This window comes from Otolemur garnettii, unplaced genomic scaffold, assembly GCF_000181295.1.
Source record: "Otolemur garnettii isolate 467f Iridium unplaced genomic scaffold, OtoGar3 scaffold00179, whole genome shotgun sequence".
NCBI lineage: Eukaryota > Metazoa > Chordata > Mammalia > Primates > Galagidae > Otolemur > Otolemur garnettii.
In genome coordinates, this window is record NW_003852574.1 from 2468850 (window position 1) to 2470830 (window position 1981).

Here is a 1981-nt window from a genome sequence, read left to right on the forward strand (position 1 = left end):
AAAAAAAAAAAAAAAAAAGAAAAGAAAAGAATTGTATGGTTGGTCACCACAACATGAGGAACTATACTAAAGGGCCGCAGCATTAGGAGGCATTAGGAAGGTTGAGAACCACTGGCTCAGGGCCGGGTGAGGTAGCTCACACCTGTAATCCTAGCACTCTGGGAGGCCAAGGCGGGTGGATTGCTTGAGCTCAGGAGTTTGAGACCAGCCTAAGACAGTGAGACCCCATCTCTTAAAAAAATAGCTGGGCGTTGTAACCAGTGCCTCTCCCAGCTACTCAGGAGGCTGAGGGAAGAGAATTGCTTGAGCCCAAGAGTTTGAGGTTGCTATGAGCTATGATGATGCCATGGCACTCTATTCAGGATTATAGGATGAGATTATATAATATAGATTATATAAAACCGACTTTCTTCTGAAGACCATGTATTTTTATTTCCTTTGTTATAAATAAACCCCATTATTGAGAGGGCCATTTAGCTTAGATTGAATTTTTTAGAAGGTACTATAATTTCTTTCTAAGTGATCTTGGGTATGTATTTAAAAAATTAAAATTTAGGGCCAGGTGCGTTGGCTCACACCTATATCCTAGCACACTAGAAGGCCGAGGTGGGTGGATCACTTGAGCTCGGGAGTTCAAGACCAACCTGAGCAAGAGTGGGACCCCATCTTCACCAAAAATAGATAACTAGCCATGTGTTGTGGTGGGTGTCTGTAGTCCCAGCTACTCGGGAGGCTGAGGCACAAGGACTGCTCAAGCCCAAGAGTTTGAGGTTGCTGTGAGCTATGATGCCACAGCACTCTACCCAGGTTGACTAAGTGAGACTGTCTCAATAAGATAGACAGGTGAAGTTAGTGAGATTTTCACAAGAAACCCCTAAATTGATGAGGTCCCAGATGGAGACTTAATCCCACGATCAGAGGCCTCTACCCACTGGCCTAGGCAAGAGCTCCACCAGTGATTTCTGCTAGCACTGGCCTATTCCTGCTATAATCTGTACCTATAATTACCAGGCCTTCCCCATGCTTTAGTGAGTGCTTTGGGGCCCTTTTTGGCATGAATAATTGCTGAGCAGGCATTGAGGGACAGTGGATATGGCTTTATCTGCCTGTATTCCTTAGCTCATTTTATTCCTTCAGTTCACAAACCTGCTGTAAGTCTCCAATGTAGAAATCCTAGTCTTCATATAAAACTTCCTCTTATGTCTCCTGGTGGGTGGTGCTGCTCGGTAAGGAGTGGGCTTACTGAGAGGTGGGAGCAATCATATCCTACCTACCAGCTGCTAAGTTTCTTTTTGTTCCCCCAGGCTCAAGTCCGGCTAAAAGGAGCTGGCCTAGGAGCCAAAGGCAGCGCATATGGGTTGTCAGGTGCTGATTCCTACAAAGATGCTGTCCGGAAAGCCATGTTTGCCCGGTTTACTGAGATGGAGTGAGACAAGAGATGACAAGGAGCACAAGAATTGGTTCCGCTCCTTAATTCACTCTTAACACTTGTGTCTTTAAGGGCATTGCCTTGTGCTGTTAATAATTCAGAGAGTGAATCACTTCATTCTGTAGGGTTTTCCTTCCCACCTTAAAGGAACTCCCTTAATAAGGGTTGTCTGTTGAATGACCTTCCTTTCCACCAGAAGGCTTGTAAACAGACCAGAGAGAACAGTGGGTTTTTTTATACTTCGGTGTACATAGTGTAATGTAGTATGTTTTACATGTGTAGCCTGTGTCATGGTCCACCAGTTCCTCACGTTCTGGAAGAGGTTGGGATGCCCTAGGTGGTATGTGACACCAAAGCCACCTCTGTCATTTGATGTCATGATGTCTTTTCTTGACAAAAAGCCTGTGTATATTTGTATATTACACATTTGTACAGAATTTTGGAAGATTTTCAGTCTAGTTGCCAAATTTGGCTTCTTTACAAAAGAAAAACCTTGAAAAATGTGTGTCTTATGTCTCTTTATTCTTGGGTGAGTGGGTAAGTAAGACATGT

At 44.0% G+C, this 1981-nt stretch overlaps 1 protein-coding gene across 1 annotated transcript in view; it reads left to right on the forward strand.

Annotated features, from left to right (window-relative positions):
* Positions 1-1930, forward strand: part of RBM5 (RNA binding motif protein 5) — a 30150-nt gene extending 28220 nt beyond the window's left edge. The window contains exon 21 of the mRNA XM_012811874.2: positions 1305-1930. Within this exon, the coding sequence (XP_012667328.1) occupies positions 1305-1430 (126 nt within the window). The 3' untranslated portion in view covers positions 1431-1930. The remainder of the gene's footprint in view (positions 1-1304) is intronic.
* The last annotated feature ends 51 nt before the right edge of the window (positions 1931-1981 follow it).